At 35.6% G+C, this 12,965-nt stretch overlaps 1 protein-coding gene across 1 annotated transcript in view; it reads left to right on the forward strand.

The window, feature by feature from the left end:
- The window catches only part of Fbxl13 (F-box and leucine rich repeat protein 13), a 220,125-nt gene that overhangs the window by 31,495 nt on the left and 175,665 nt on the right, over positions 1-12,965 (forward strand). The window contains exon 7 of the mRNA XM_026384982.1: positions 1,571-1,732. Coding sequence (XP_026240767.1) covers positions 1,571-1,732 — 162 coding nt within the window. The remainder of the gene's footprint in view (positions 1-1,570; positions 1,733-12,965) is intronic.

Below are 12,965 nucleotides of genomic sequence, written 5' to 3' on the forward strand. Positions count from 1 at the left end.
AATATTCTTTGCAATACTAAGTTAGGATAAAGACGAAAAAGAAGATTAAATCAAATCTCTCTTTTGTGGTTGCCCCTTGGAGGGCATGAGCAAAGCCCCTATTCACACAAAAGTGGTTCAGATGTTAAAATTGGCAATACCACACAGGAATAGCATATGAGATCTTTTTTTTTAACTCATGTGTGCTTGAAACAGCTCTAGAGTCCGTGGAGGATATTGAAAAGCTAAAGCACAGTTCTGGTTCTTTAGCATTTATAATCTATGGGTATTGGGCTGTCATTCTTGTAGGCTGACCTCTAGCCTTTGCCTTTTGTGAATACCTTTGGGTACCATTTTGTGTCTGCTCATTCAGTGCTTTCTACCACTTTGTGTATTAATCTAGTGTTTTGATCACTGTCTTCTATGCCTGATCACTAATTATCTTGTGGCAAAGTAGGTTACTGTATCTGACCAGTCAGCCCCTGTTTTTTAAATATCCTTCCTTAAGCTGAATGTCCCTGAGAGCAGGCAGTATTCTCACAATCTTCCCTATACACCAAGCATAATGTTTTGCACACTCTAGTTGATATATAGAGTACATATCGTATTAAGAGTAATTTAATATTATTCTTAATATATATGTGTATTACATAGTTAATTGGGTGTTTAGAGAAGGAATTTTCTTCTAGTTATATAATTTCTTGGCAAACAGTCATTCCATATTCAAGTAGAGTGAGGATGACAGGTATGTGCTGGGAGCAGAGGCAGGGAACATCTGTGTGTGTTGGCCCTTCAATGTATGCTTTTCCTTAGACTCTAATTGATATTTTATTTATTTATTTATTTATTTATTTATTTATATTCTCTCTATATATATTAATTACATGGAAATTGCATGTGTATGGGTGTGAAATGCTAGTTTATCCTTAGCATTTTATATTTATTACACATTTTTCAGGAATGTATCAGAGTAATAATGTAGACTTCCTGAAATGATAAATCAGGCAAATCTCCAAATAATTTCCTTCTGACTCCTCCTCCTTTTATTTTTAAATTTTTATTTATTTTTGCTATTTCTCTGCTAAACACCTCCCTTCCATGCCCTTTTATTACCAGCACCTTCACTTTGTGGGCTTCAGTTTCTTCATCTATAAAAGAGGAGGTTAGATTCAATTTTTTTTCAATGGATTGAGAATTTTTCTTTTATTAGTGCATTATAGTTATACATAATAGTTGGGTTCATTTTGACAAAATCATACATGCATGGAATTTGATTTATTCCATTTCAATCCCTAGTATACCTCTCTTTCGCTCCCCTCTTCCTTCTCTCTATTCTCCTTCCTCTACTGTAGACCAGATCTTTTAAGGTGACTGCCTGTGCCAATGTTGTATAACAGCTAAGACAAATGATCTGTAATGTAAGCTTTGGTGGTTCAGGGAGTATTAAAAATGCATATAGAAAATTTTAATTTATGAAATAACAAGGATAATAAATAATGTTAGGTTGGTGCTATTATGTTAAACACTGTGCTATCATCTTATTTGATCTCTATGACAAATCCATGGAATTTGTTAATTATTTTCATTGCAGATATCAAAACATGAATCTGAGCTGAAAAACTGGAAAAAAAGGTTAAAAATGAAATCTTCTGAAGAATTTGCTTCTCTTGAACCAAGTTTCTCTGAAGCTGTTTTCAAGAGTAAGTCTATGGAATTTGATATTTCACAGTTACCCGAAAATGCAGTATTACAGGTTTGTATGAATTAATTATAGACTATATAATATTACCTTTTATATGTATCTTGGGAATTAGGATGATTGTATTTTTGACCATTATTCTCTCTTTTTACAAATTACCAGCTCATATTTTGTCTTTTAGTAAAAATTTCTATAAATTTCATACTGATTTGTAATAGCTCTTTTTTTAAAAGACTAATTCTGTCATCAGTTTAATAGGATATTCCTTCTATAAGGCTGCATTTGTGAAGTATATATTTAAAAATACCAACAGTTCTTGTAATAGCTCTTTATATATTGATAATCATATCCCTTTGTCTGGAATCTATTTAGAGATTATTTTTCTCAAACTTGAGGCTTTCATTTTTCCTGTGGAGTCCTTTGATAATAGAAATTTAAAGTTTTAGGTAATAAAGTCTATGACTCTCACCCTATGATTTCTCTTTATGTCATATTAATATGGCAGTATTAGTATGTCATTCTTGATTTTCTAAGCTGTATCACATTTCTTCTTACATTTGTGAAGCTGTTCTTTTTTTTTTCTATAAACTCCTATGCCTTGACTGATAATGTTTCTTTGTTTATTGCTGCCCTAGGGTTTATATTATGTATTTTTAAGATATCACAGATTACTTTCAAAGAATTTATGCCACATTATATATAATATAGGACTTTAACAACAGTGTGCTTTTATTTCCTCTCTCCTGTGCTTTTAGCTATTATTGTCATATATTTTGTTTCTATATATTTATAAACTTCACAATATAATTTATTATTATTTTTTGGTCTGGAACTCTTTTTCTTTTTTTTTTTTATTGGTTGTTCAAAACATTACAAAGCTCTTGACATATCATATTTCATACATTAGATTCAAGTGGGTTATGAACTCCCATTTTTACCCCAAATACAGATTGCAGAATCACATTGGTTATACATTCACATTTTTACATAATGCCCTATTAGTAACTGTTGTATTCTGCTACCTTTCCTATCCTCTACTATCCCCCCTCCCCTCCCTTCCCATCTTCTCTCTCTACCCCATCTACTGTAATTCATTTCTCTCCTTGTTTTTTTTCCCATTCCCCTCACAACCTTTTATATGTAATTTTGTATAACAATGAGGGTCTCCTTCCATTTTCATGCAATTTCCCTTTTCTCTCCCTTTCCCTCCCACCTATTATATTTGTTTTAAATAGTCAGTTGTATTTTATCCAGCACAATTAAAAACAAATTTTAACAATCTCAGACTTGCAGAAAAGTTACAAGTATGTTACAAAGAATTTTTTTCCTAAAATTTTGAGAATGAGTTTCTGACATACTATGTCACAACACTGGAATATTATTGATATATTTCCTATAAACATGTTAAAACAATTAAAAACAAATTTTAACAATCTCAGACTTGCAGAAAAGTTACAAGTATGTTACAAAGAATTTTTTTCCTAAAATTTTGAGAATGAGTTTCTGACATACTATGTCACAACACTGGAATATTATTGATATATTTCCTATAAACATGTTTTCCTCTCTTAAAGTCAATCATCAAAATCCTTAGACCTAATTCAGGGTTCCTCAGTTATTCCAATGATGATCCAGCAAAAGGGTCTAGCTCAGGACACATGTTGCAGTTGGTTGTCGGGTCTCCTCGGTTTCCTTCAGTCTGGAACAGGTTCTCAGTCTTTTGTTAATTTTCATGACCTACCTTGACATGAAGAATTAGGAAAGTTTTATGGTGAATTCTCTCAATTTGGGTGCGTTTTAAATACTTCTGCATGAGTTGATTTACCTTAGGCATTTTTACTAGAGTACACAGACATGATCATGTTTTCTTCTTCTCAGTGTATCCTCTCAGTGACTCAGGATTTAGATTTGGGTAGATGTCTTCTTTTGGGGATATAACCTGCTTTGGGCTCCAGTAACCCACAATGAACCACATTTCCTTAGTTGCCTTCCTTCTCCAATTTGGGTTCCAACTTTTCATTTGGGGATATTCCTCCTTGAGAGCAACCTTCTAACACTTCTTGGCCTCCAGAACTCTGTGCCAGGCTGCTCCATTGAGGGGATACTGCCCTTTCCACACTCAGTTAATTGGATGCCCTGCTCTGGGCCTCCTGGTCTCCTTCTGTACCCCTCACCTTGCATGGATGCTTCCTCTGCTTGGCTCCACTTAGTGGCTTTAGGACTGGGCTGAAGGGAATTGAGAGAGAAAAGTGTTCAGTTATCTTTCAAAGAAAGTAAAACCCCAGAAAAAAGTAGTTTATATTTTCCCACAAATTGGCTATTTTTTGTTGCTCTTTTTGTTTAGATCTGAGTCTTCATCTGGAGCTATTTCCCTTCAGCATGATGAAATTCTTAACATTTCTTGAAATACAGGTCTACTCCTGCTGAATTTTCTCAGCTTTTATTTCTCTGAAAAAGTCTTCTTTCTTAAAGGTATTTTCACTAGATATAGAATCCTAGGCTGGCTAGTTTTTCATTTTTGGTACTATTCATTCTTTTCAAGATGTGATTCCATTATCTTTTGCTTTGAATTATTTAGGTGTTTTTTCTCTCTTTCTTTTCTTTTCTGTCTTTTTCTTTTTGTGCCTGGGGATTGAACTCAGAGCTTCACACATGGGAGGCAAGCACTTTACTGTTGTGCTACATTCTGGCCCTGCCTTGCATTGTTTCAGGTAAGTCAGTGGCTGGATATTCTTTCCCCTTTTGTATGTAATGTGCCTTTTGTCCTTGTTGCTTTTAAGATTTTTTGACTTTTCCGTAATTTGATTTTGATATGTTTTGGTATAGTTTTCTCTGTGTTTGTCCTTTTTGATCTGTGGGTGTATATATTTTAGCAAACTTGGAACTTTTTCAGCCATTATTTTTTTAAACTACTTTAGTCTCCTTCCTTTTCAAACATATCTATTAGATAACTTGTTGCCCCAAAGTTCATTGATTTTCTGTTCATTTTTTTTCTTTCTGTGCTTCATTTTGATATATTTTCTTTTTGTGCTCCATTATTAATATTTCTTCAGTAATTTTTTAAAAAGATTTTATGTGTTTTAATTAGTTATACATGACAGTAGAATGCATTTATGCACTTTGATACATCATACATAGATGGGACATAATTTCTCATTTTTCTGAGTATACATGTAGTCACATATATACATACAGTAATAATGTCTGTGTCATTCTACTATCTTTCCTATCCCCACATCCCCTCCCCTTCGGTCCCATCACTTCCTCTATCTAATCTAAGGTAACACTATTCTTCCCTAGTGCCTCCCGCCTTATTGTGAATTAGCATCCACATATTAGAGAAAACATTCAGCATTTGGTTTTGTGGGATTGGCTTATTTTGCTTAGCATGATATTCTCCAACTCCAGCCATTTATTGGCAAATGCCATAATTTTACTCTTCTTTAAAGCTGAGTAATATTCCATTGAGTATATTCACCACATTTTCTTTATCTATTCATCTATTGAGGGACACCTGAGTTGGTTCCATAGTCTAGCTATTGTGAATTGAGCTTCGTAAACACTGATGCGTCATTATAGTATGCTGATTTTAAGTCCTTCGGGTATAAACCAAGGAGTGAGATAGCTGGGTCAAATGGTGGTTCCATTCCCAATTTTCTGAGGAATTTCCATACTACTTTCCATAGTGGTTGCACCAATTTGCAGTCCCACCAGCAATGCATGAGTGTACCTTTTTTACCACATCCTCGCCAACAAAATGTTGGCGAGGATGTGGTAAAAAATGTTGTTGCCTGTATTCTTGATGATTGCCATTCTGACAGGAGTGAGATGAAATCTTAGAGTAGTTTTGATTTGTATTTCTATAATTACTAGAGATATTAAACATTTTTTTCATTATTTGTTGATCAATTGTATTTCTTCTTCTATGAAGTGCCTGTTCAGTTCCTTGGCCCATTTATTGATTGGGTTATTTGTCGGTTTTTTTTTTTTTTGGTGTTAGGATTTTTGAGTGCTTTATATATCCTAGAGATTAGTGCTCTATCTGATGTGCTTGTGGTAAAGATTTGCTTCCATTCTGTAGGCTCTCTATTCACCTCACTGATTGTTTCTTTTGCTGAGAACCTTTTTAGTTTGAATCCATCCCGTTTATTGATTCATGGTTTTAATTCTTGCATGATAGGAGTCTTATTAAGGAAGTCAGATCCTAAGCCAACCTGGTGAAGATTTGGGTCTATTTTTTCTTCTATTAGGAGCAGGGTCTCTGTTCTAGTACCGAAGTCTTTGATCCACTTTGAGTGGATATTTTGTGAGTTTGTCTCTGTGTCCTCTATTCTGTATCATTGGTCTACAAGTCTATTTTGGTGCCAATATTATGCTGTTTTTATTTCTATAGCTCTGTACTATAGTTTAAGGTCTTGTACTGTGATGCCTCCTGCTTTACTTTTCTTGCTAAGGATTGCTTTAGCTATTCTGAGTCTCTTATTTTTCCAAATAAATTTCATGATTGCCTTTCCTATTTCTATGAAGAATGTCATTGGTATTTTAATAGGAGTTGCATTAAATATGTCTAATGATTTTGGTAGTATGGCCATTTTGATAATATTAATTCTTCCTATCCAGGAGCATGGGAGATCTTTCCATCTTCTGGGGTTTTCTTCAGTTTCTTTCTTTAGTGTTCTGTAGTTTTCATTGTAGAGGTCTTTTTTTTTTTCAGAGTAGAAATTAGATGTTTATTAAAGGACAGCAGAAAAGACTTCTCCTGGAGGAAGAAGGGGACCCAAGAGATGGAATCCGTGGAAGTGTGGTTGTCTCTCCATTTTATAGTTTCTTTCAGTGATGGAATGTAGGTGGGAAGGCCCGAGGGGTGGGACACAGGTGGGCCAAAGAAGTAGTCTGAGCAGGGAGGACTTCATTAACACTTCTTTGGGATGGACTTTGGCCTAGGGCCTTTTCAGGACTTCATTAACATTCCATGAGTTGTCCTGCATTTCCTGGAATCATTCTCAGCATGACCTCCATTTTAGATTTCACTCGGTATTAGACCCGATTTACCTAACTACACTGACTACCTAACTTTAAATCTGGCTTCATTCTCCCCTCTAATTTGGGAACTCCTTACTGCTGTAAGGAAGGGGGGCGAAGAAGATCTTTCTGGCTTCTTCAGGCTGAAAAGGGACGGTGTTGGGCAAGCAGTTTGGAGTCCCCCTTTAAAAATTGGGTCTATCGAGTGGTCCATGAGAGAAGTCTGATTGAGAAGTAATAGACTGGAGGGCCATTTGAGTGATGGGTGGTCTATAAGAGAAACAAGAATTCATTAGTACTGGAACCATATTGATGCAGCAATAAATCCCATAGCACAGGAATATGTTGGCAAAGACAAAGACTAACAATGTTTTCCACCAGGAAGTACCAAGAACCAGGAGCTAAGATATTGTTTCCATGACAAGGTTGCTGAGGACATGGCTTCTATCTGAGCATGTAAATCTTTAAGGATATTTGTCACATTGCCAGAAATGTCAGGGATGTAAACACAACATTTAACTTTTAGGGTTACAATTGTCCTTCCCTTAAGATACAGTTTAATAATTTAATGTCATCTGATCTTGCAAAATCCTTTTACTAGTATGACCTCTGTGTCTAATAGAGAAATCTTTAATTCTGTTACTTAGGGCTGGATAACCATACTAGCAAACACTAAGCCTACCTGTGTAGGTTAGGAATAAAGGCCTTAAACTAAAAACTACTCTGGCAGTTCCTTTTGATAGTTATCAGGCATTCTTACCTAAGAATTTCTTTTGTAGCCTCCAGTTTACTTATTTTTGGAGGTTACATTTAACTATTATTATCATTTAAAATGCCCAGGAATAGCTGTGTTTTGGCTTTGACTGTCTTTGCTAAGTGTTTAAGATGAAGCAAGTCAAACTGACTTTTGTTTCTATCTATTGTTAACAGTCAGCTGAGTTTCCCTGGGAGTCCTCAGGGAACTTACAGCAGCTTCTCAGTTCTGCTAGTGCCATTTGTGCTAGGATGGGTCCAGGCCTTGCTTGACCATGTGGCTTCCCTTGGAAGCATCAGGGATGTCTCCCTTTTTTGATGACCCTCCTCTTCACAGAAAATGCAGTGATTGGCTTTCTGTCCTCCTCTGGTCTCATTAATCTCCCTGATCAGGAGGTTATGTGGCCTAGAGTTGCAAAGCTCTTTGGAGAAGTCCCCTATTCCCTTATTCAGACTGACTCAGAGGGCAGGAGCCAAATATTGGTTTTCTTGGCCCTTTTAATTTAACTTTAATTTTAAAACTTAATCTTAAACATCTAGCAAATAAATTTCAACAGCCTTATATTAAGAGTACTGGGCTTTAATGTCTATCTCTCTCTCCTGTAGGTGATAACTCCTTATCTTAAATTAACCCAGGTTGTGTGTTCTTAAATCAGTACCTCTGTAAAACATTAACAGGCAATCTTAAATCATTTATAAGAAAACTACAAAATAAAATTATCAAGAGTAAAAACATTTAGTTCATATAATAGCTACCTTGAATTTTGGCAGAGTTATACATTATAATCCCCTGTTTGACATCCTGGCAATCGTGACAAAAAACCAACTTTTGGACACAACTTTAAATGTACTGAAATTTGGTCTACTTCTTTCATAATCATTCTTACATGTAGTGAGATGAGACATAGAGCCTTATCTCAAGTAAGGCGGGGCTCTTCATAAATCTTAAATACTATAGTTCTGAAGCTGATCTTTGCTTTTTAGACATCATTTTACAAAGCTTACATAAATTGTTGCTCAAGTTCACATGAATATTAGCTAACACAACATAATATCACATCTAGAACATGAATTAAAGGAAGGCAGAAAGCTTTTAACCTGTTGTAGAAAAGTAGCAAAGTACTTTTGTGTTTTGCAATAAAACCTTTACACAGATTAGGCTCTCATTAACTTAAAAATACATTTAAATTGTATCTCAGTGTAAAAAGTAACATGGAACTTTACATACTTGGATAACAAGTCCAGTTATAGAATACAAATTACAAATAAATTTCCAACATGTTTTTCTTTTAAGCCTAAATTACCATACAATTTTAGAACACCAGCTTGATATAATGCTCTTTCTAAAGCTTCTACCTTACAGACTTGTATACCTGGAAGATATGAACACATTAATAGCACCAATTACATTGATGTTTTTATATTAACAAAGTTTAGCTTTTAAAGAAACAACATAGCACAATTCTCTAAAACAACAGCACTTGTTTAACCAGCTGTTTAATTTCTTTAGGATTACTTGCTAAAAAACTTACACTTAAAAGCAACTTACACAGACCTTCTTTATATCATTTACTTAAACCCTCTTAATTACTTAATCATATAGACTCTTATCCAGAAACACATTTTCCCTCTATTAAATCCATACCTAGAACCTTCTAGTTTCTCTTTTTTATCTGTTAACCTCCTTCTGTTCACATTTTGAAACAATACTTGTAAATTTTTGAATTTAAGCAGATTTAACATTTTATTAGGGCCTTTTTTGAACACCTAGAAAAACTTATAAGCTTAATTTAAGACCTCTTTTTTATCTATTTACCAAATTTAAATTGAGCCATTTGAATCACGTGAATCAAAGATATTTGGATCCATTTTTTAAATTTTTTATGAGCGCTCCTCATATATCTATCAATTGTCATATCACTGCATGATATATGGACATACACACATATAGACATATCGACATACAACATGTAACACAAGTGTAACACATAACACAATAGTAAAGGCCTTGCAGCTTTCTCAGGTGAAATTTCATTGCAATGTTTAAAAAAAAAACTCCAGTTGATCAAAAATAGAACTTATCAGAAAAACATTAACTTGTCTGTAGGATCAAAATCATGAGCTCAAAAAAAATACAGAATCTAAGAAAAGGCAAAAGTCCTAGAAAAAATTGACTGGCCAGTAATTAGTAAATGCCATACAATTTACTCTTTGTTTTAATCTAGTTTGAGTTCCCATAAAAAGACACTTTTACTCTTTTTTTTTGGAAGGGGCCTCAGATCTGTCTCCTACTGAGTGCTCCAGGCTTCTTCTATTTGCATAACAACTTAAGTCCTGGCTGAGATCTGGAAGAAACTGGGAAAACTGGAATTCTGAGCAAAAACCTCATGCCTAAGGCATTTTAACCATAAAGTCACAATTTTCAGGTTTGGATGTTGAAAATTATGATACAAGTTTAAGATACAATTTTCAAAATTTTATATCTTTACATTTTCCTACACTAGAAAAACTTGCTCACACAAAACTGAAAATAGGATCTTAATAATATAAAAGCTACCACAGAAGAAATTTCTTTAGGATCATTAAGTCACTTCCTTTGTTCTTAAGTTCCTAAAGTAGTATTAAGTTACATTAAATCCCCTGAAAAAATTTTAAAAGAGAACCACACACTACCATGTATATCCAAAATTAAGCTTTTAAAAATTTCTAAGACTGTTGCTATTTAATGTCATTTCAATAAGCCAGACCAACCAACGTCCCAATCCAACACTTTCTTTTTCTGAATCTTACACACTGAGGGGAACAGATACCATATCATAATTTACTATCCTTGCCCAAGTTAATGCTCTGGTATACCTAGTGAAATTTTCTCAGGCTACCCAGTTCAAAATTGATGAGAAAAAAAATAAAGCTAAATGATTGGGAGTTACTTGCCAACTTGGAAGTAGAGTTCTTTTAATTTTCTATCCTAAGTATTTAAGTTCTCTGGCATGAATTATCTGAAATCACAAACTAAACAATTAACTAACCCCAACTTTTAACTGCAAGATTATGCAATGCTTCAAACTCATTTAGATACCAGATGTTACAATGAAACATCATCTTTTAGACACACATTTAACCTAGATTATCCCCAAGAAACAATCTATAATAACCTTTAAAACAGACCAGATAAGAAAAAAATCTCTCCAGGTTTTGAACTTCCATTTAATTATGACTCCTATCAGTGGCACCATAGATTTCCCCATGAGTGGACCAGATGTTTTCACATAGGGGCAACTATAGGTGTAAAATCAAGGGTTCAGTGTGACTGACTTTACTGCATTCAGGTGGAGTAATCCTTACAGTGCAGGGAAGGAATGAGGAATTTCCCCAAAGTGAAAATGGCTCTGGCAGCTGCTGGGAGTCCCTCAGTCTCCCCTTTACTTACAGGATTAGCTCCTTTGGATAGATCCGATCCCAGGCAATCTGGCATATCTCCTAACTTTCCAGTAGAGTCAGTTTTTATCTGCCTTAGGTCTTGAAGCGGGAAGAGGGTATGTACTTTGATCGGCCCAAATTTTTCTCTTGATTCTTTTTCCTCAGGGAGTCCAAGGTTTTTTCTCTTCATGGCAGATATCATAGCTAAGTCTACTTTACACTGTTGGCATAATTTAGGATTTTCCCTTAGAGCAAAGAAAATCTGAACATACAGCACCTCACACCATTTTCTTTTTTGTAAATTTTATCAAACTGTAAAATTGTATTAAAATTGATATTTTCCTCTGGTGTCCAGGTTTCTCCATCAGAGAGTTTGTATTGAGGCCAGGTCAAGAAAATGAGGCGCTTTTCCTTGAGTGTCTGAGGTTCAAATTTATAAAAGAGAATTGTGTGCTCTTTTGTTGCCTTTGCTCTGTAGACTAAAGGAGCCGCCTAAGTGTTAGGGGATATCTACTGGTTGTAAGGTAGCAGATTACCGGAGGAGTTGATTCTAAAAATGCCACTCTAGTAGCTTAAAGAACACAGCACATTTTAAACATTGGGCGGTAAAACAGACTAGTGAAAATTACTTATGCACCTTAGGGAACCTGGGCAGATCTTACTAATTATCTCATGCCTTTCTCAGTCCTGCAACCTGAATTGCTAACATTTCTGACCTGCGAAGGAAGGGGAGCATCCAGGAGGGAATGGATGTGGGGTTGGGAGTGTTGTGTAGCCCATACGGAGGCAAATGTGATTGGGGCTTTCCCTCAGTGCCATTCATCTACTGATCACTCTAGATACCCCTGAGGGCTGTCGGGAGGGGGCTCAAGAGAAAGGAACCTTAAGAATCGTCTGAGAGTAGCCCAGACCGGAATTCCGCAGTTGTTCCAAACTCCTTCCTCCACCTCCACGCATCTGAGGCAGACCAGGATTCGGGACACTGTGTACTCACGCCAATTGCTCTCCGGGCCCAGACAGAAAAGTTGGAAGCGGCTTTGACCGAACCCAACATGCCTGCTCTGTATTGAATAGGTGATTGAGAGCTGCCTAGGCCGGGAAACCTCTCACCCGAGTCTTGAAGAGTGGCGGCTGCACTAATTGCGTTTAAGTAGCCATCGGGTGCCCACCTTATCCTCCAGAAAGAAAGAGAGAGTAAGATGCACCTCAAAGAGACATGGGGTGCGTGCACTTACCTCGGTGTAGAATCTCAATCTGGGACCTCCAATATGTTACCGCTGTTGACCCGTGACGAGTCCTTGCTTCCCCGATGTTGAAGAATAACACCAAAGAAGCACGCTGAGGCAAGGTCAGAGTAGAAATTATAAGTTTATTAAAGGACAGCAGAAAAGACTTCTCCCGGAGGAAGAAGGGGACCCAAGAGATGGAATCCCCATTGTAGAGGTCTTTCACATCTATTGTTAGATTGATTGCCAGGTTTTTTTTTTTTTTTTGAGGCTATTGTGAATGGAGTAGTTTTCCTAATTTCTCTTTCAGTGGATTCATCACTGATGTATAGGAATGTGTTTGATTTATGGGTGTTGATTTTATATCCTGCAACTTTGCTGAATTCATTTATTAGTTCTAGAAGTTTTCTGGTGGAATTTTTTGCATCTTTTAGATATAAAATCATGTCATTAGCAAATAGTGATAGTTTGAGTTCTTCTTTACCTATTTGTATTCCTTTAATTTCTTTCTTTCTTTCTTTCTTTCTTTCTTTCTTTCTTTCTTTCTTTCTTTCTTTCTCTCTCTCTCTCTCTCTCTCTCTCTCTCTCTCTCTCTCTCTCTCTTTCTTTCTTTCTTTGTCTAATTGCTCTGGCTAGAGTTTCAAGGATGATGTTGAATAGAGGGGATAAAAGAGGATGTCTTTGTCTTGTTCCAGTTTTTAGTAGAAATGCTTTCAATTTTTCTCCATTTAGAAGATGGCCTTGGGTTTAGCATATATAGCTTTTACAATGTTTTAATATGTTCCTACTATCCCTAGTTTTTCTAATGTTTTGAACATGAAGATGTCCTGCATCTATTGAGAAGATCATATGATTCTTGTTTTTAA

Source organism: Urocitellus parryii, chromosome 3 (assembly GCF_045843805.1).
Source record: "Urocitellus parryii isolate mUroPar1 chromosome 3, mUroPar1.hap1, whole genome shotgun sequence".
Classification (NCBI taxonomy): Eukaryota; Metazoa; Chordata; class Mammalia; order Rodentia; family Sciuridae; genus Urocitellus; species Urocitellus parryii.